The sequence below is a fragment of the Coenobita brevimanus genome, chromosome 14, assembly GCF_032717465.1.
Source record: "Coenobita brevimanus isolate Jiangsu-jjx chromosome 14, ASM3271746v2, whole genome shotgun sequence".
Classification (NCBI taxonomy): domain Eukaryota; kingdom Metazoa; phylum Arthropoda; class Malacostraca; order Decapoda; family Coenobitidae; genus Coenobita; species Coenobita brevimanus.
In genome coordinates this window covers 9450006-9469836 of record NC_136967.1, presented here as the reverse complement: position 1 = coordinate 9469836, position 19831 = coordinate 9450006, and the positions used below count along the sequence as shown (strand labels likewise).

Sequence of the window (19831 nt, the reverse complement as noted above, 5' to 3'; positions counted from 1 at the left end):
CCAGAAGCTGCTCTGAAGGTGCCCTTAAAGAGATGGCCTGTAACCGCTCGACCCTCCTGCAGGAGACGGGCTACCGTTGCCGGGAGGGGTAGCTCCCTCCTGTAACCCCAGCGGGGCTATATGGCCTTAGTTGCCTAGCTCGGGGAATTCATTTCTCCTGTGTCCTCTCACGGCACAGTGATGCATTGTTTGAGGCTTCACTTCAACTAGTATTCTGAAACCTTGAATTCTTTGGAGATACAGCTTCGTTAGTTGCTCAGCATAGCATGTGAAGTAGATGTAATATACTTTTAATTTACTGTGACTGTTTTGCATGTTTGGCAATATATTCATAATTTTCAGTTCAAAGTGTACATGTATAACTCCTCTCTCACCATTCCACCCCCTTCTCTCTCTCTCTCTCTCTCTCTCTCTCTCTCTCTCTCTCTCTCTCTCACACACACACACACACACACAAAGTAATCTAATCTTTTTCTCTATTAATGTGTGATTTAGGTTCTAAGGACATACACAACTTACTCAGTAGCAATAGAGACTGTCATTAATTCTTTTATATTTTACAGCTCTGAACCTGTTTACTACATTTCCTTTGTGCTAATCATTTAGCTTGTTAGGTATCCAGAAATATAAAAAAGGCGTCCTCGTACTGAAGTGTTAACCCTTTCAGTACGATGACATTTTTTCTTGCTACTTCAAAATAATATTATTTGCTGGAGAAAGGTGTCATAGTGATGGAGATGAAGGATAATTATATATATATATATATATATATATATATATATATATATATATATATATATATATATATATATATATATATATAGTTCGATAGATCCCTCACAAAGAGAAAGAAATTTGTCTGGTGGTTAATATAAAATGCGTCATCACACTGAAGAAGGTAAAGACGTTGGGTGTTATCTGGATCATGCAGCGCTATCGGTAGCATAACAGTAGCTATTACTGTTTAACCTCCTCATTAACGTGACGTTTATATCTGCAGGTGCTGGAAAGTTATAAGGAAGGACTTTTACTCAGGGAGATAAGCATCATCTCCCTTCACCTCTTCACCAAGGTAAGGCTCCTCTATGTTGAGTAAAATCGTCTGGCAGCAACATAATAAAACAACGAGTTATCGTACTGAAGAGGTTAATGATGCCGGTGATGTGAAACCAATAGTGGCTTCCTTTACAGATACACATTACTCTGTACAGTACAAACGAGTATTAAGTCCTTCAGTACTATGGCGTCCTGTCTGTTTTGTTCTTGCTGTCACCAGCTGATTTTACTCGGTTCAGTAGAGACTTTTCGAACCGGAAAGGGTTAGATACAGCCTTAACTGACCCCTTCCCATGTTGGCAACTCCTGACCGTCATCCACTCTCTCCCTGCAGCCTCACACACACCGCTGACTGGACAATGATACTCTCCAGATACTTATTTTTCCTTGACATCTGTGTATGTCTCACCTTATTGATAAAACGTGCTTGGAATGTGCACTGATAATTACCTGCATTCATCAGCTATATAAAATACTGTAAAAAAATATATATATATTACTCTTCAATTTGTCCTAAGAAACTCACCAGGTGTACGGTATCAGCTGCACATTCTTAATCTCTGTCCAAGTCAACTTCAAGGCCTGGCAAATTTCATTCACAGAAGTTTCTATTTGGTTTGAGTTTATCTAAATTTTGTTATCAGTATTTTGGTGACCTTAGTTTTTCCTTGATTTCTGTTGGTTTTGTATTTCATTTGACTTTTTTTTTTTTTTTCAAATTGCCATATAACTAAGGCATTTAATTTATTTGACATCTTAATGTACGTGTACACCATGACCATCATTTTCTTCCCATGCTTTAGTTATTACCCCCCCCCATCCCTTCTTATGCCCTAGCCAGTTCACTGGTGTGCCTTCTACCCTCACCTTCACACATGACTATTCAAAACGATATTTTTATAATGTTACCCATATTTTCTATTTTTGAGCTGTTGTAATCAGTTTTATCTCCGTTCCATTACAACGACGATGATTTTTCGTATGATTTTTCCGGTCGTATTTTGTCTATCCTCATTCAGTTTTATTCAGCTTTAAATGGACTTTCTGAATTGAAAGTTGAGTAAAACCTACAGTAACATCTTCAGTACACCAGGTCTCCATTTGGATGAATAAAACGTATGGCGATGAAGGTGATTAAAAAAAAAAAAAAACAGAAAAAAACAGAAAAGCCAAACTGCTCATTGCCTGACCTTCAGAGTTCTTGTACCAAAAAGAGCCAGATACGAGGGATTAAAAAGGTCGTTAATAGGCCACTCTATGAATTAGACCTCGTATTAATTATGAATCTTTAAATATTATAAAAACTCAACTTCTGAACCTCTGTGAATATCACTTAAGTCCCTAGCAAGTATCTAAAGAGTCCTAGGAAGGCAGGTGTAGTTGTCCTGGAGGCTCTAGGGGGACTGCAAAGGGCTGTTTTCAAATCGGTCCATTAGTACATAAATCAGTAAATTAGTAACTCAGTGACATCAGCATTTCTTGGTTGGCCCTTGGGAGTGTCCGACAAAGATGCCATTGTAGTCAAAGGGTTATCTTTATGGCTGGAGGAAAAAAAAGAAAATGTGCATATTTGGTTAATGATACCACCGATGTGTAGTGATCTTCTTGTTCTAGCAATACTGTATGTTGAAAAGAAACAGTGACAGTCTTCCATTCAAGAAACCAAGAGTAATAAATTGCCAAGAACTAGACAACACTCGACTACCTCCAGTGTGGCCAGGGTTTTGAATATCCAGGAACTTACAACTATTATTTTGTTGAGTACAAGAGAACAGTTACTTAAAACTTGTGATAAAACTTGAAGATGTTTTGATATAGTGAAGAAAAGGAGTTGAAGAAAGGTTAGCAAAGGGGATGATGAACATAAAATGGAAGAGAAATTTAAGATTAAAGATGAAGTAAAAGATGGGAAGATGAGGATGGAAAAATCAGAGACAAAGTTAGAAACACGAAAAAGATACAGGGAAGACGAAGATACAGAAAAATGGAGCCGTATAGACGGAATAAGATACAAGGAAGACAAAGATATAGAGCGGTAAATGGAAGATTATAGATGAAAATAATAAGATGAAGGGGAAACTGACAAAGAGACAGCGTATGAGTGAGACAGATCCTCATGGTGGAGTGAGATTCAGGCCCTTGGCACACACTGCTCACAAAACAACCAAGCCAAAAGGTGAAGGTTAGGCCTACAAAAATCTTCTTAATAGTTATTGTGGATATATAAATAATTGCTTGAGTATCTACGAGATATTGTCGGTCTTATCTGTAGGGTAAGTGGCCTTTCTCACTTATTTATACAATGCTTGAATATGAAAAAGGTGCATTAGAACTACAAACAACGATATGTATCCAACATTAATATATATATATATTATAATAATAATTTATACTTTACTTAACAGGTAATACAAATTAGCATAATTTCCGAGATAAATCAAATACAGCTGCTTGACCTACACAGGTGTCTGCGTCCACCAGAACAACCAATTTTTGAATATTGCGTGCAGGTAGTATTTCCTTACCAACCTAGCTTCAAATTTATGAAAAACAATTTACTGAAATAATGAACCAGGGAGAACATTATGTTGGATGATCAAAAGGGTTAACATACAACTCCATGTGACCCGTCACTATGGTGGACCGTACCAGAACTTGCCGGCTAAGGGAACTTTCAGCCTCAAAGGAACAAAACAAATTGACTAAACAAAGTGCACAAGCTCTCACGCATTCAGAATTAGTTTACAGTTATGGACACACGTCTTCCTGAAGCTTGCAGACGACCTGTACTTCAGCGCTGATGCTGCCATATATTCATAAAAAATGCACATATGTACAAAGAGGATTTATCAACATAGATTGTGCACAGCACCACGCGGTAACTTAGCAATCACAAGTCGGGTGCTGAGGTGCTGGTCGCGGGATGAGTGGAGTCTGCTGGACCGGACTGTTGACTCTGTACTCCTGACTCTATGTAACCGAACTTATGACTCTGTGGTCAGACTCTTGACTTCGTTTCTTGACTCTGTGACCGGACTAATGATTCTGTAGCCGGGTTCTTGACTCCATAGCCGGGCTATGACTGTATAGTCACCGATGATGTCTTATGGCAGCATATGGAATGAAACTAGTATTTTTTTTTTTCCCTCTCAGTGTTCATTAAAGCCCTGAGTCCACTCCACCCGGGACCCCTGCACTCTGACACCACCCCAAAATGGAAGCCAACAATGACCTGGGTTAGGACTAGTGTTTCCCCTGGGTAATGACTAGCTTTTTCCTGGGTTATAACTAGTTATTTTCCCTTGGGTGATGATGGCTATTTATGGCCTTTTCCTTGGGTTGTGACTAGAGTTTTCCCTAGAATTTTGTGACTAGTGTTTCCCTTGGGATATGGCTATTTTCCCTGGGATATTACAATTATTTCCTGGGTTGTAACTAGTTAATTACCCTGGGTTATTACTATTTTTTCCAGGGTTATAACGACTAGTGTTTCCCCTGGGCTGTGACTAGCGTTTCCCCTGAAAGTTGTTATGACTAGTTTCCCTGGAGGTTACAAGCGGATTGACAAGGAAAATCCGCTCAACCCAAAAATCTACACGTGCAAATGTTCAATCATCCAAACAAGTTCTACAAGGTGTGTAGCGGGCACCGTATTTATGTTTTTGTGAGTCAGTCGCTGGCTTTCACATTGAAAATTTCTGTTCTAGTTTCACATTCCCATATATCTCTTAGTTTCATTGTTTAATTGATTGGATGCTTCTCTTCCCGTCCGTCCGTCCGTCCGTGAGGCAGGTGGAGGGGAGGAGGGAATGAGCGCGATCCAGGTGTACCGTGGGGATGTTGCCAAAATAATTCTACTCTTCTGTGGCAGCCTTTTCATGGCCTCCTCGTCATCCACCACGGGTTTCCTTAAGCTCCTTCTCGATGTCTTGTGACCTGGAAGTAAAAATATTTCTACGAATAACTTCTTCAATACAAATATTGATGGCATTATTGAAAATCAGTAAGACAATCTCATATTACTCCTTTCGGGGTATATGGACTCTACGTTAGGGCACCGTTGTCCAGAATAATTAACCCTAGGAGACTAACCTACCCCCTGGCAGGAAAAAAAAATAAATAAAAAGAGTCAAATCTGGGAGCTCCAGACCATTGCGTTTAAGGCACGGCTGCCACTCTGACTCGAGCACTTAACTACCAGACCGACAGGTTTATAAAGACGAGAAAATCTTTTAACCTAGCCTACCAGGGAATGTACGTTTGAATCAATAATATTACAATATGCTGCCTAATTCGGTGGTTTTATATATATATATATATATATATATATATATATATATATATATATATATATATATATATATATATATATATATATCGGTAGAGAGGCGGCCTGAATCGGTAGAGAGGCGCCCTGCAGTATTGATGGACCCAAGTTCGAATCCCGGCTGGGGCAGGGAACAGTTTAAGGATTTGAATTTCATAAAAAGCAGACTTTCCTGATCTACCAGATGACCCGCCGACATGTAAAAATATCCCCGCTAATACCAGTACACCAGTCCTGTATGAGACAGCCCTAGCATGTATTTGATATGGACGGTGGGTGTCAGCGCCGAAGTGGTGACATGTGGAGGTGTAGGAGGACTACTGGGCCTTGGGATAGGCTACTGCCCCCGAGATATAGGCTCTGAAGCCTTTGCCCAGAGTCGGACACATAATATATATATATATATATATATATATATATATATATATATATATATATATATATATATATACTGTATACATATTACTACTGTAGTATGTCAGTTCCCTACATTAGGTCATGAGTTAATTTTCTTTCACTGACTTTGATTGTTATCAAAGGCGAAATTAAACTGATAAGACAAAGTGCATAAGCTATTTCAAAGTTAGCAGTCACTGTGCTAAAAAGGAACAGCGGTAATTGGCGACAGAGGGACTTAGGATTGTATTTTCGTGGGATTAGGAGGTTTTCCAGCACCTCTTCCTCAGCTTTGAATTTTGTATATGGCACCTTTATGTTCACTTGCATGTTATTTAGTTTACGTAAAGAAAATAAAAACGAATACTAATCACTTGCGTTCGATGATGCCTCTTTTTTCCTGTGTACATGCTATTAATAGATTTTCTTTTTTAGATTGGGAGACACTTTTCTAGCTTGAGGGGACAGATTTAACCTTCACTAATCCCTTCAGTAGAGATCTTTCCGAAGTTGAAGGAAATCACAAGTACCCTACGTTGCAAGTACGTACTCAAAAAGAAAAAAAAAAGACAATCGTACTGAGAGGGTCAACAGAGGGTCAGCAAAGGCCTGACAACGCACAGAACAGACAATCATCATCATCATCATCATCATAGCTCTCTTTTCATGTTTTTCCTTTGTCATTGTTCATCCCGTGTACTGTAACTGGAGACTAGTGTGGGTTGTGATCTATGGGTAATTTGAAAGTCAGGCGTAATTGATTGCGTTAACGAGAAGGAAAAAATAATCGTTTGCTCAGAAGACTAAAACTGATTATCTGCGTTACTGACCTTCGTGTAGTCGACAGGCGTTCATCTTAGCCTCCTTCTTCTATTTCCCACTAATATATGGAGCGGAGTGGACAAACGACAGGAAAAAATCAATCTATTTGTCTATCCATCTGTATGTAATCACCTGCTCAGAAGACTTGGACGCGGTGGTTCTCGCGGTCGCAGACAAGGATGTTGCCGTTGGACATGACCGCGACTCCCTCGAGGCCCTTGAACTCCCCGTCGGAGGAGCCCCAGCACCCGAAGGCGCGGAGGAACGTGCCGTCGGGGTGGAAGATCTGGATGCGGTTGTTGCCGCTGTCAGCCACGAATATGTACCCTTGGTCGTCCACCGCCACGCCACTGCAGCAAGTTGAAGCTTTTGTTAGTAGTCCCTTTATATCTCTGTTTCTTTCTCTGTCTGTCTGCTTATTTCTGTGTTCCCTAGTTTGTCATATATAGGCTATCTATCTATCTATCTATCTATCTATCTATCTATCTATCTATCTATATATATATATATATATATATATATATATATAATGTTATGTGTGTGTGTGTGTGTGTGTGTGTGTGTGTGTGTGTGTGTGTGTGTGTGTGTGTGTGTTTTCTTTGATTAAGAGTGTTTACAAACAATTCTTTCATGGATTTGGAGAAAGCATATGACAGGGTGGATAGACAAGGATTGTGGAAAGTGTTAAGAATATATGGAGTAGATGGGAAGTTGTTGAATGCTGTGAAGAGTATGTACGATGGTGCGAAGGCTGCAGTGCGTGTGGATGGTGAACTAAGTGAACTTTTCTCTTTGAAAGTTGGTTTGAACCAGGGATGTGTCATGTCTCCATGGTTGTTCAATCTGTACATGGATGGGGTAATAAAAGAGGTACAAGGTAGGGTAGTGGATGTTGGAGTGGCCCTGGTGAGAGAGGATAGTGTTTGGAAACTCCCTGTACTGTTGTTTGCAGATGATACTGTGTTGTTGAGTGAAGACGAAGGGGAGCTGCAAGGCTTGGTGGATGAGTTTGGGAGTGTGTGTAAGAAACGGAATCTAAAGGTGATTGTAGGGAAGAGTAAAGTGATGGTCTTTGAGAGAGGTAAAGTCAGTGAATGTACAGCGAGGTTGGATGGTGAGGAATTGGAAAATGTGAGTACGTTTAAGTACTTGGGTAGTGTGATGAGTAAGGATGGAGGTTTGAAGGGTGAAGTGCTTGAAAGGGTACAGCAGGGAAGAGAGGTTGCTGGTTCTTTGAAAGCAGTGATAAGAAACAGGGAAATGAGCATGAAAGTGAAAAAGTTACTACATGACAGTATTGTGATACCAACTCTAACGTATGGAAGTGAAGCTTGGACGTTGTTGGAAGAACACAAGTCAAGAGTGAGAGCAGTGGAAATGTGTTATTTAAGAGGAGCCTGTGGAGTCACATGGAGAGACAGGCTGACGAATGAGGATATAAAGGAGCGTTGTGGTGTGGATATGGATGTGATAGGAAGCGTTATGAGGAACACACTGAGGTGGTTTGGCCATGTGGAGAGGATGGAGGGTGAAAGACTGACGAAGAGAGTGTATGTGAGTGAGGTGGAGGGGGGAAGAGGGAGGGGGAGGCCGAGGATGAGATGGAGGGATGGGGTGGAGAGGTATATGAGAGAGGGGTGTGTGAGTTGGGAGCAGGGCAGTGAAATGGCGGGGGACAGGGCGACTTGGAGGCGATTTGTTTGTGGCCACCCCAAACGGGATTGAGGCGTCTGGCAACAGATAGATAGATAGACAAACAATTATTTTTCAGAATTCTATTACTAGGGACATATATTAATCAATATGAAGCACGAGAGAGAGAGAGAGAGAGAGAGAGAGAGAGAGAGAGAGAGAGAGAGAGAGAGAGAGGAGTACAATAATTTATTAATCAAGTAAATAACTGATGAAGGAGAGAGAGAGAGAGAGAGAGAGAGAGAGAGAGAGAGAGAGAGAGAGAGAGAGAGACGAATACAATATTTTAATAATCAAGTAAACTGATGAAGGCGTGGGCGAAGTAAAAACGATTTTTTTTTTTTTTTTGCTGTTTCATGAAAGTTTGATTTGGACATATCAAGAAATTAATCTGACAATCAGGCAAAAACTTACTACTGTACTGAAACACTATGGATCAATATTTACAGTCAGCAGTAATCAGTGCTGAGATACGAATTTTTACTGAGAGACAAGGAATAATAGTCATTACTTTACAACAAAAACTGAGGGAGAGAAAGCAGTAAGACATACAGAAATTGGACAGAACTTGAGATAAAGTAAAGAGAATAGTGCGGAAAAAAGTTTTCTTACCGTGGGAACTTGAACTGTCCCTCCTCGCTGCCTTCCGAGCCGAATGTGGTGGTCACTTTGCCGTTGATGTCGAATATCTGGACTCTGTGGTTGTTGGAGTCCGAGACGATGACGCGGTTGGTGGAAGAGACGGCAATGTAGTGCGGGTGCTCCAGCTGGCCCGGCTTGTTGCCCATGGAGCCGAACTTGCCCACGAAGGATCCATCTGACTGGAACACTTGTACGCGGTGATTCTCCTTGTCACACACGTAGATGAAGCCAAGGGCGTCAGTTGTCACGCCCCATGGATAGGAGAATCGTCCATCGCCACCACCCTGACTGCCAAAGGACCTCAAGAAGTTGCCTGAGGGATCAAAGACCTGGATCCTGTGATTGTATCGGTCAGCAATGATGAACTGACCAATTCTGTTGACAGCTACACCTGCCAGGCAGTCAAACTCACCTTCAGCACTGCCGTAGGAGCCAAACTCCTTGACGAACTTGCCATGCTGGTCAAACACCTGCACGCGGTGATTGCTTGAGTCCGCAACCACTATGCTGTTGTCGGGCCCAACAGCTATGCCTCTTGGCCAAGTAAAGTTTCCTGGGTCACTACCCCTACTCCCGATCTTAAGTAAGAGGCGCTGCTTCTGCAGGTACTGGCTCCTATGTAAATTTCCGAACGGAGTAGGAACCAGGGTACCTGCTTGTTGGGAAGTAGGGGTAGCGTGCACGTTTTTTGAATCGTCTTCAGAAGATTCTCCCTCTTTGGCGAGACCAAGTAGATGTGAGGAACGGGATCGTGAGATAGCCCTACCTCCTGATGCACCGCTACCAGACCGTGAGCTGCCTAGGAGGCTGCTGGCGCCGCCACCGCTGCTGCTGCTGCCGCCCAGCCCACTGCCTGAGCTAGAGGCACTGCTGCCCAGGCCACTTCGACCTCCACTGTCTCCTCCGGCGTTACTTCTTGCACCGTATTTGTTTTTGAGGTAGCGGGCCCAGTTAGAGAGCTGTGTGGATGATGAACCGCCCTCTTCACCTCCTCCGCTGCTGCTGGTTCCTGCTGATGTAGATGCACTTGCAGAGCCAGCTGAGGTGGACCTTGATGTGGATGATGTTTCAGGTTCAGTACGGCCATAACGAGGACGATAGTTGGTAGCAGAGTTGGTGTCTGGTGTATCTTCGTCCTCCAGTCCTGCTGAACTTCTGCTCCTTGCTAGTCTTTGCCGTCTCTCCTTCAGTTCCTCAAAGCGCGCTCGACCAGACCCATGTGTAGAAGTGGTTGAAGATTCGTCATTGGCATCATCGGGACCCAACACAGCAGAACTCTTGGACCGGTTAAGGAAACGGCTCTGGAAATTAGGTTTGGAATCTTCCTCAGGTGCAGTGACCCGGGAACGGTTCAGGTACTTACTAGAATAGGGATACTTAGACTCAAAATCTTCTTCTTTTTCTTTGGCTTGAGGTTTAGTATCCAGGTAGGATGGACGACGATGACTGGTTATCCCAGAGTCGTTACTGATGCTGCTGGCAGATGAAGCACCATATCTGCTACTACTGGTGCTTCCATTACTGTTGTCACTGCTGCTTCCATACCTGCTGCTGCCATACCCAGAATCAGCAGCAGAGGACGAAGCAGGTGGATATGAACTCCTGTCAGCTCCAGTGCTCCTAGACCTAGTACTACCAGCTACATCGCGAGACTGGGCACTCCTCCCCAGCAAGGGCCCAATGTCCGGACGAGAGTACTCTGGAGTCGTCGTCTTCTCCTCCTCCTCCTCCTCGTCATCCTCATCTGATGACTCTTCACTCTCTTCGGACTCGGAATCGTCACTGGTTTCATCATCATCATCTTCATTCCCTGATTCCTTCGAGGCCTCTGCTGAAGGAGTACCGGCTCGGCCTAAAAAACGCGACTGAAAACGAGAACTACTTGGTGCTGAAGATCTGGAAGTGTCTGGTTTGGAAGTTGATGGTTTTGAAAAGCGATTTTTAAGCTCTTCTGTGCTGAAGGCAGCACCTGTGCTTTTCCTGGGTGATGTGGCTCCATCCCCAGACTTGTTGCTGTCGGTGCTGTTGGAGCGAGAAAGACGTCGCTCAATGCTGGCTGTGTCAAGAGTACGAGGGCTACGTGTGCCACTTGCACTCTTGTCTTTGTCACCAACAGATGAGTTTGATGATGAACGACTGAAAGGATAAGAGCGCTGCGCCACACTTGTATCCACGCTAGTCTTGCGAGAAGGTGCGTTACGGCTAGTAGCGCCATTTGATGCTGTGGAGACGCTATCTGTACGAGAGCCACTGAATTCACGACGACGGCTTGAATCATCCTCGCGAGTGACAGAAGAAGCTGGGGAGTGGTTGGCAGAGGATCGAGGGGAGGTGGAGGAACGGTCTACACGGCTCTGGCGCTCATCTTCCCTGATGGACGACACACGTTCACCTGCAGGCTTTGGTGTGGTGGGTGTGGAAGGTGTGGAAGTGCTAACAGTAGGAGAAGTAGCTGTTGCTCCAGCAGATGAGGATGACGATGATGATTCTGCTGCTTTGTTCTGCTTTTTTATTTTGTCAATCTCGTCCTCGCTAACCTGGCGTGAGGTCTTGCGCTGGACAGGAGTGGTAGGAGGCTTGGGCAATGTGGGTTGCTGAACAGGTTTGGGTGGTGGCTCCTCCTTCTTCTTGTTCTTCAGTTGGTCTCGCTCCTGGAAGCGCTTCATGACGCGGGGTGAGTCGTAGAGTCGGACGATGCCTGAGAGGGGTCCACGTGAGACGTCCTCTGTGTCGAAGACTCTTTGACGTTTTGGTCCGTCCTCTTCGGAGAGGCGAACCGCACGGTCCTCGTCCTCTTCCTTGCGCATGAATCTCGAGCGGAACCTGCGCCGCCCAGAGTCAGCCGGGGAATCCTCGTCATGCCTGTGAGGACAACAGATGAGCAGGGCACAGGTGTGGGGCCGCGACTAGGGGGGGAACAAAAGAACAGGTGGAGTCGCTTCAGCAGCTGTTGTGGCCAGAGTCATCATGTGGCCTCCAAGTGATGACACAACACAAGCCAAGCATTCAGTCCACCAGAAAGCAAAGGAATTGAACTATCACAATATCTTGGACATTACTAAGCATGGTGTCATGAGGGTACTTAGTTAAAAGAAACATGGACATGAAGCAAATATTGATTTCTGATAACCTCAAGTCTTAAGAGAGAAGAAAAATTTCTGATGTACAAAAAAAAAAAGAAGATTTAAATTCATGATTTTAAAGTAGGGCTTATTATACGTAATTAGTCAATGAGTTTATTGCTAATGTAAGGAATTTAATTAAGATGAGGCATCGGTGTAAGGAAGATCGTTATATTCGGTATTGGAATGTAAATAAATTTAAGAAAACCAAATGAGAACTAAGCATTGGATGCAAAATAAAATACCGTGGTGTGTAATTAAGTGGTAATGTAAATAAAACATAGAAAAATGAGATCAAACCAATTTTGGATAGGGCCTGCTTAGTATGTAAGGAAAGATCAAACCATGATTATGTATATGTATGCAAGAAGAGGAGATATGAAAATTGGTGTGAGTGTTACAAGAGCAGTAATAAGACTGCAGTAGACTAACAGGAATTTTTTTAAGAGTTAAGATTATCTGACGCAATGTTGTTAGAAAGTTCCTTTCGTAGTAATCACGTACAAAACTCTCAAAATCCATCTCGCTATTCCTGAACAACCATATTCACTTTTAAGAAAACACGTAAAGACCAATAAAAAATTCAAACTTTTAGCAATTCCTTTACTTTTTAACAAAATTTTGCAAAGAACAAAATGTACTAATTCCCCTGACGTTAAAAATATCTGTAAGTATAGATGATTAATACGGCGACTTTGTTTTATTTTTGCCTATCACAGACGACTTTACGCGAATGAGAAACCTGCCAGGGTCTAAGGGTAATAATTATATTTAACTGAAGTTGATGAGATTATTTCTAGTGAGACGAGACTTTATGTTGGCTGGTTCTCTAGGCCAGCTGGACTGAAAATTATCGATATGATGAATGAAATATATGTATGATGAGTAAATGGTTGTAAGAGTCATTTCCTAAGACACTCTGTTGGTTGTTTTTCTGTTTTAATGTGCTTTCGCTTTCCTACTTCTGGGTTCTATCCATTCCATTTATGAGTGGGCGACAGGGTTTGGGTGATGATGATGATGTAACGTAGATGATAATGATGTTGGGTAACACCTGATGTAAATAAAAAAAATGTAAGTAGATGACAAGGAAAGACAAGTGTTAAATGCTAAACAAGAAGAGAAAACTAAGTAAATAAAAATGTAGATACTCGTAATTCATCAATCGTTGTGTAAAAAAAAAAATAACAATAAACAAAGTCTGTTGTGTGAGTAGGCTAAGAGGAGTAAGCAGGTAGATTAGTCAGCTGATTAGCACGGCAGGTAAGCAACACGGTTAGGAGGTGGTCAATGTTAGCCCCTTCAGTACGATCACTGTATAAGTTTATTCTTGTCACCGATCCGTGATTTTATTCAACACTGGGGAATCTTGTTCTACTGCGGGATTTAGAAACAATTTCTAATAAGCCCTTCAGTAAACCGAAGTAATTTTTAAATGTTATTCATGGTGCTGATAGATGACTTTATTTATTTTAGTAGAGACTTCTCCTAATGAAAAGGTTGGAAACAATTTCCATTAGCGCCTTCAGTGCAAGTGACATATTTCACTACGTTCCTACTATCACCAGATAATTTGATTTAGTTGACAGCAAACTTTCAGTCATGAGGAGGCTATGAGCAATATCCATTAACCCGTTCAATGCAGTTTTCCTTTTGTATTTCTTTGTAACAACCATTTTAATACTTCATTCATTTTACGTGAAAGCTTCGTAGTGAAGGGAATGAGTTTTGTAGCGTGACAAAAAGCCAGGGTGCCGGGGTAGGTGCGGGGAGCCAGCGGGGAACGGAATCTTAACACGACACAGAGGCACTTCAAACATTGTAGTGGCAACAGTATATAGTATCTGGTTCCTCTCTAGACATAAAACTACGTTTCTCTACTTTACAATGACTCCAGATATGCAATAACTATTTTCGGTCCAACATATAGTCCGTCTCACATTCTCAGGTGCTCAATCCACTCTGAAGTGTCACCTGCGGTTTAATGGAGCAGGTGCTTTGATATTCATATTTACTGTACATCCTTGGTCATTTAAATTGTATATGTAATGCTGTGTTATGGCATGAGGACAGTGAAGATGAATAATACTGGTGGGCAAAGTGATGCGAACTGTAAGGTGACACGAGAAAAATGTTGCAAAAGTGATAAGTAACGAGTCACATGTGACGCAAATTGTAAGTTAAAAATTACTAAGTGTTATCATATGGAACAGACCAAGGAAGCTCAGTAAAAACTATCATTCTGTCACACTTCCCAAGAAGGCTGAGCAGTGTGGGGGGGGGAGGGGGTGAAGAGGAAGGAAGGAAGAAAGAGGGCGAGTTGGGTAAGTGCAAGTTAGTGGAAGGACAAGGAAGACAGGTTTGGTGGGGAGGACTAGGTCAGAGAAGGTGAGACCGACTATACCTCTCGACGTTCCTCTCCCCGAAGCGTCTGCGCATGAGCGGCGAAGTCCTGCCTGAGTAGCCGTAGCCGTCCTCCTGATCCCTGAACTGAGCTGCTAGGCGGTGGTCGCTCTTGCTCTTCATGAGGCCCGAACTCATGGTCGGCATGGCGTACCCGTCGTTCATCTTGTTGGACGGATGGAAGGACAGCTCACCCAGGGTATTTAGGCTCGTCGCTATCTGTGGCACGGATAAGGACTTGCTCTAGTGGTTTTACTTTCTTCTCTCTATCTGTCTGCCCCACCTCTCTCTCTGTTATAACCCATTCAAATATTTCAGCAGCCGTACCTTGTTGAGATCGTCTGGTGGGTTGAAGCGGGCCCTCCTGCTGTAGTCGCCGGCCTCGTAGTCGAAGCTCCTGATGAACTCCATGGTTTTGATGAAGATGTCCTTGGTGTCCATCAGCTCGACGTCATCCCAGGGCGTGTTGTCGTCCATGTGCTTCTCCGCCAACTCTATATTGGAGGAGATGTTGGACACCTCCTGGTCTAGGCTCTCTTTCAGCATGGTCAGGTTCCTCAGCTCACTGTTGTAGTAGTTCTCAACCTGAGCATGGGGGAGAAGAATGTTAAAAACCATGAATGACGATAGAAAAAATTATAATGGTGAACAACGACACACGTGTTGATTCTTCCAAAACATCTAATTATAATTTATTTTTGTGGCCAGCAGATGATTCTAATTAGTTTAGGAAAGCTCTTCCTTGTTAAAAGGAAGGCTCTCACAAGCTGAGTAAAATCGTCTGCAGATGACAGGAATAAAATATAACAGCTACCCTCGGCCAGCAAAGGTTATAGTGACGGCATGCTTGTACTTTCTGCATACTCGTATATATACATTACACATAAGACGTTCAGTACATCAACCAAGTGAGACGGCTTAGAAGTGTCATTTCAAAACCAAAGTAACATTTCTCACCTCCGCCTTTAGGAAGTCGCATCTGTCTCGTACGGACTTCTGGAGGCGTTTTGAGATGTTTTCTATTTCCTCTGCGACGCTGCCGGTGTTCTGTTTGAGGGACACTATGTTGCGTTCCACTGTGGACAGCTGGTCGTTGAGGCGGTGGGCCGCACGCTTCACCTGGGTTCGGTATATGGGGGTTAAAAAGATAACATATACTTTACATGTCACTACAGCTTAACTGCCTCTGAAACAGGTACAACAGCTTCAGAAATAATATCAACCAATAAAAACAACAACATAAAGATGCAGCTGAATATAACATAGGCTACAGTGTTATATGCACTGCATCTTAAGGAATATATTCCTTACAGGAAAGAAAAACGAAAATTAACAGCAATCGTTGTGAAATCATCATTCACCTGGTTAAGGATACTTTTTGTAGGCAATACACAGTTGCGGACATAAATATCGCTCATTGGAGAGATATTTATGTCCACAACTGTGCAGTCGAATAACTCTGGAAAAACAATGAATTCTGATAATTTTATTATGCTCAACAGTACTAGGTTTCGAAAATTATTGCTCACTATATCGTTATTTATCGTAATGAAGTTTATTGGTATTTATGTCGGCAGCAGTACGTCACTCCCTGGCCTTACCTGATTGTTGATGCGGCCAATCTCACGCTTGAGGATGTCGGTGTGGGCCGCCTTGCAGTCCTCGCAGATCTTCTTTTCACAGTGGGCACACACAGAGAGATAGTTTTTCTCGTTGCATACATTGCATCTCTCCATGTACTGACCTGCAAAGAGAGATGTTCATCAGGAAGCAATGAGTATTTTTAATAGTAATATCATTGCTTCTAGTGTTAGGATGACTATGATGATAAAAAAAAAGGTCCGTATATGAGGTTATGCTTTTCCCACAACATAAAACCCAAGACGGATGCATGCGTTCTGTCTATGACACGTTGTAATTTTAATGCAGAGTGCCGGTAAATATGTGTGTGCATAGTTCTAACCTGAAAAGAACAGTTTCATCAATGACTTTATTCTCTTGAGTTTAGGAGGCTTTCTAGCACGTCTTTCTTTGCATTTTTCAAGAAAATTACTCCTTAATATTTTCTTTTGTGCTACATCTTTTTATTAGCATTAAAGAGTGCATAATTAACATAAAGGAAAATATTAATATGCCTTATGCAGAAATAAATTGGGAAGGAAGAGGTGCCAGCAAACCTGTGCTGATGAAAGAATACGGACCCATGCGTTTCTTGCAACAAAACCCCAAAATAAGTTACACGAGGAAGCCTTAAGCCATGAGCCTAACCTGTGTGTGGGTCTGGAGTCTCGCCCGTGATCTCTATGTGGGCCTCGAGGAACCGCTGGAGGGTGACATTGGAGGGGAAGCCCTGGACGCCATTGTAGGGGATGCGGTGCTCGGCGCGACACTCCGGGCACTTCACCTGGAGGAGAACAAGGCGGAGAGTATGATAACAGATTCACCCTTCACCTGACATGGGCTCACTACATGCACACTACTTTGTTCAGGAAAGGAAAACTTGATCATTCCAAAACTAACTGTTCTTTGTCTACTATTATAGAATATCTTTCTGATGAAAAACAGTTTTGTGAAATGATGCATCCACAGAATGAGAAAGGGTTAACTGGGAATGAGGTTCACTGTGTAGTCATGGTTAACGTTACCAGTGCAGGTTTATTATTCCCTATAGTACGATGACGACGATAAAGTCTTTTATAGGCAACTTTCTTCTTCCCACTGAGCTTACGGAAGACCCTTCGTTGTGAAGGGGTATTAAGACTAGTCATGTCGATAATTGCCTGTTGTTAGTCTTCAAGCAAAGTTTACTGTCCATCTATACTACTACTGGCAATGTGACAAAATAATCAAGTAGATAAAGTCTCCCCCAAATACAAATATTCACATATATTCATAAAACTGAACAGGTATGATCAGTGTACAAAATACAGAGCTCTAATTGCATGCACGAGGTTTCATTGAGGTTTGAAGTCCGTACTGTGACGCTGTTCCATATAATTATTAACGAAATACAATGTTAATTACATCACATCAGTGGAGGCTCTATGCGCTGCCTGTGATATATATATATATATATGTTTCACAGAGGAATTTGTGCTATTTCAGTCTAGTGCTTGCGCAATCAAATGAGTATGCCTTGAGCGTTTGGTGGTTTAGTGATTTACGGGAACCAGTCGAGGTGCCAGTCATGTGCCATGCGTAGGTTTAAATTATGCTCGCCACTTGAAACCCTCCTCAGGTCTGAGGGTTGGTTAAGCAAGGATTGACTTCAAGGTAGAACCTGTAAACACTGCTTTGGGGGACTGATATAAAATAGTGGGCTTATTATAATTATTTATAGTCGCATCTTCTTTCAGATGTTCTCATTCTTCTCTGCTGAGGTTTGTTTGTAGTTTTACAGGGTACCCTTCCCTACAGTCATATGTGTTAAAATCTGCTTCAAAATGATATCTTAACATGGTTCTGAATACAGATTGCATGAGGTTTTGGCAATAAATAACCAGATGGAGTGATATAATAAAAATACATTTAAAGAGTTAAAAAGACGTGAAAGGGTATCATGTGTCATACAATTATTTCCTATAAAGCAGATGCCAATAGCTATTCCATAACTGCATTTCGTGGAGAGAGTTGAATATTGTTACCTGTCGCCGAACGTAGTCGACGAGGCCCTCCATACAGGGCTCCATGCAGACGGAGTGCTGGCATGGTAGCAGTTTAGGGTTGCGGAAGCGGTCCAGGCAGATGCAGCAGGTCAGGAGCTGCTCTAGTTGGTGCGCCATCCTGCCTCAGGTGGCTCCTGTGGGAAGAACAAATTAGGGTCATTAAAGTTAATTATGTTTACTGATTATCACTAATATTAGCGTCAACAGTCACATTTTGGATTAAGTTCACTGACCACCACTATCATTAGTATTAGTACCGTTTCGTGTCCCGACCTTTCTAATTCTTGTTCTTTGCAACTGGTGTGGATAGCAAATACTTTAATCTCTCGTTCAACCATAATACTGAACCTGTCTGCCTCACGAAGTACCGCTAGCGACAAACAAAAGCAACGCTAATGACATTAAACAAAGGTGACGCTTATGACATTAGTTAAAATAGAAAACGTGAAAAAAGAGCTCAACTACATAAAGGTCTTGAAAAATAACAGACAGCGGAACACCAAGCACCTCAGTAGGGGGACAAAACCAAGACGTGTAATATGCGATGCCGCGCAGTAACCCTTGCGTTTGGCTGATGGATAAATTCAGGTTGCCATTGGTCAGCCACGCACACATCACCTTATACCGCCATACCCAGGGCGCGTCTCGTTTCATAGCCCGTCTTAACCTCCAGAGTCCGGTGACGTATTTTTGGCTTGTTCTTGCTGCCTCCAGACGATTTTTACGCAACTTAGGAAAGATTGTTATTAGTGAAGGGGTTGATTAACGCTTCCCAACACCTCCAGTTCGAAAATTCTCTTTTAAGCTGAATAAAATCGTCTAGAGTGAGAGACTAAACCGAAGAAAATGCGTCATCGGAGTGAAGAGGCCAACACTGAGGGTTGTATTATCGTCGGCACTGGAGGTTTCTTAGCACCTCTGTGTTTGCAATTTATTTTGCTTATATTTTAATATTCGCTTCCATGCCATATTATTTTTTAGTATCAATAGTTTGCCTAAGTAATATAACAAGGGATAAAAAGGTGTAATATGTAGGAATAAAAAGCAAGAGGCGTTACGAAGCTTCATATATGCCACAATAAATAAGATCCCAAGCAGAACACCAAAGTCGAAGAACACAAGGACGATCAATTTTCAAGATTACCACAAAATATAGCGTGGTGGCCGTGAGAGAGAGAGAGAGAGAGAGAGAGAGAGAGAGAGAAGTTCAGGAGAAAGAGAGGTAGGGAAAGAGTCGGTCAGTGCCAAGAATACCCACGAGGGAGCCACTCAGGTGCCAAGCCGGCCGGCACCTCGTCCCGACCCCAGCGCGTGACTCTGACTTCGGCGCTCAAGTGGGCGTCGGAGGCAGGTTCCGTATTTATGAACGTTCTTGAGAGTGGCAGGATTATACTTACAGACTTTCTAGAGTGGCAAGGTTCGTATTTACATCTCGAGAGTGACTGGGTTCATATTTGCAGGCTTTATTGAGTGTGATATGGTTCGTGTTTACAGACTTTCTTGAAACTGACTGGGTTCACATTTACAAAGTTTCTAGAGTGATAGGATCCTTGTATACCAACTTTCTAGAGAGACAGGTTTCATAATTACAGACGTTCTTAAAAGCAAGTGTTCATATTCACAAACCTTCCTGTGTTTAGCTCCTTGAATCTTTTTTTTTTTTTTTTTTTGCTAACTCCGGACGATTTCATGCAACTTGGGAAAGA

General features: G+C 42.4%; 1 protein-coding gene across 4 annotated transcripts in view; it reads right to left on the bottom strand.

Annotated features, from left to right (window-relative positions):
• Positions 1 to 2646: 2646 nt before the first annotated feature.
• Positions 2647 to 19831, bottom strand: part of tn (tripartite motif containing protein thin) — an 83149-nt gene continuing 65964 nt past the window's right edge. For all 4 annotated transcript variants that reach the window (XM_080286159.1, XM_080286136.1, XM_080286143.1 and 1 more), the window contains exons 2-10: positions 18105 to 18259; positions 16729 to 16864; positions 16062 to 16204; positions 15418 to 15579; positions 14788 to 15045; positions 14462 to 14679; positions 8906 to 11797; positions 6734 to 6951; positions 2647 to 4992 (exon numbers count right to left, since the gene is read on the bottom strand). In XM_080286159.1, coding sequence (XP_080142285.1) covers positions 6738 to 6951; positions 8906 to 11797; positions 14462 to 14679; positions 14788 to 15045; positions 15418 to 15579; positions 16062 to 16204; positions 16729 to 16864; positions 18105 to 18242 — 4161 coding nt within the window. In that variant the 5' untranslated portion in view covers positions 18243 to 18259 and the 3' untranslated portion in view covers positions 2647 to 4992; positions 6734 to 6737. The remainder of the gene's footprint in view (positions 4993 to 6733; positions 6952 to 8905; positions 11798 to 14461; positions 14680 to 14787; positions 15046 to 15417; positions 15580 to 16061; positions 16205 to 16728; positions 16865 to 18104; positions 18260 to 19831) is intronic.